The 1957-nt window shown below is 37.8% G+C and overlaps 1 protein-coding gene across 1 annotated transcript in view; it reads left to right on the top strand.

Moving 5' to 3' along the window:
* LOC106875816 (dynein regulatory complex protein 9) overlaps nucleotides 1–1454 on the top strand; it is a 140899-nt gene extending 139445 nt beyond the window's left edge. Inside the window, exon 9 of the mRNA XM_014924096.2 lies at nucleotides 1213–1454. Within this exon, the coding sequence (XP_014779582.1) occupies nucleotides 1213–1317 (105 nt within the window). The 3' untranslated portion in view covers nucleotides 1318–1454. The remainder of the gene's footprint in view (nucleotides 1–1212) is intronic.
* Nucleotides 1455–1957: the final 503 nt, after the last annotated feature.

Here is a 1957-nt window from a genome sequence, read left to right as displayed (position 1 = left end):
TACATCCTTACTACCTTCTCTCTGCCTCTCTCTTTCTCCGGTTGTCTGTGTCTCTTCCCCACCCCGTCCCCACCCCCTGCCTTTATCTTATTCCTTCCTTATCCTCTACCTGCCAACCTTTATGTTTCAATGTTTGTTTACATGTTTCCAAATCTCTCATCTAATTCCCTTTAGAACTCTCAGTTCTGCCAAAAAGATGTTCCTAATACAATAACATTTAGCCTTGATATTGAAAATATTTCTCTTCTTGTGTGGTAAGAAGCTTGCTTCCCAACCACATGGTTCTGGGTTCAGTCCCTCTGTGTGGCACCTTGGGCAAGTGTCTTCCACTATAGCTTGGGGCTGACCAAAGCCTTGTGAGTGGATTTGGTAGACTGAAACTGAAAGAAGCCTGTCATGTATTCTTTTACTTGTTTCAGTCATTCGACTGCGGCCATGCTGGAGCATTGCCTTTAGCCGAAGAAATTGGCCACAGGATTTATTCTTTGTAAGCCTAGTACTTATTCTATTGGTCAATTTTGCCGAACCTCTAAGTTATGGGGATGTAAACACACCAACATTGGTTGTCAAGCAATGTTGGGGGACAAACACAGACACACAAATATGTACATACATATATATAAAATGGGCATATATACAATGGGCATATATACAATGGGCATATATACAATGGGCATATATACAATGGGCATATATACAATGGGCATATATACAATGGGCTTCTTTCAATTTTCGTCTACCAAATCCATTCACAAGGCTTTGGTTGGACCAAGATTATAGTAGAAGATACTAGCCCAAGGTGCCATGCAGTGAGATGGAACCCAAAACCATGTGGTTGGGAAGCAAGCTTCTTACCACATAGCCACTCCTGCACCTGTATATACATGTATATATATATATATATATATATATATATATATACACACGTGTGTGTGTGTGTGTGTGTTTCATTGTGTTTGTCTTTGTTCTTCCCACTACTTGATAACTTGTGCTGGTTTGTTTGTGTCCTATTATAATATAAGATGTCCATATGTACCAAGGAATACAGGGTTAACAGTTAAAACAGAAAAAAAGGGGGGAAATAAGTATGAATGCCTGTCAGCCATGACTTAAAACAAGCAATAGAAAGTATTGGAGCGTGAAAGAAACATTTGTTGTTGCTGTTGTTGTTGTTGTTGTTGTAACATTCTTTCTTTTTCTCTTTTTAAACAGGTACAAGCTTGGTGGAGAGGAATAATGGTACGTAAAGGTTATGGAACATTCCGGAAGAAGAAAAAGAAAACTAAAAACACCAAAAAGTCTAAAGGGACCAAATAAATTTCAATTTTACAACACTGGCTGTTATTTCTAGCATTCTTTGTGTCTGGAGGGAAGGAGTCAAAACAAAATGATTCTCCCAGAAATGAAAGATTTTTTATGTAGTTTTATTTATGAAGCATTTGGTTTAAATAAATAAATAATTTAATAAATAATCTGAGTTGAATCTTTTCTTCAAAATTTGGTAAATTCTGAAATATAACTTGGGTGACAAATTTCCAAGAACATCATAGGGAAAATGTTATTCCCTCTCAGTCTGCGATGCAAAATCTATTTTTGTATGTTATTGGCTGACTACTGGCTCCACCTGGTGTTGTACTGTACATATCTGGTGATATCTGCATAATACCATAATAATCTTTTCTACTGTACGCACAAGGCCTGAAATTTGTGGGGAGGTGTTAAGTCAATTGCATCAACCCTAGTATTCAACTGGTACTTAATTTATTGACCCCCGAAAGGAAGAAAGGCAAAGTCGACCTTGGCAGAGTTTGAACTCAGAACATAAAGACGGATGAAATGCTGCTAAGCAGTTGCTGGGTTTGCTAACAATTCTGCCAGATTGCTTCCTTAATATCTGCATAATAATAAAGGATAATTAAGGTAGCGAGCTGGCAGAATCATTAGCACGCCTGGCAAA

Source organism: Octopus bimaculoides, chromosome 7 (assembly GCF_001194135.2).
Source record: "Octopus bimaculoides isolate UCB-OBI-ISO-001 chromosome 7, ASM119413v2, whole genome shotgun sequence".
NCBI lineage: Eukaryota > Metazoa > Mollusca > Cephalopoda > Octopoda > Octopodidae > Octopus > Octopus bimaculoides.
Note: the sequence above shows the minus strand (reverse complement) of the source record. Positions and strands in the feature narration are given on the sequence as shown.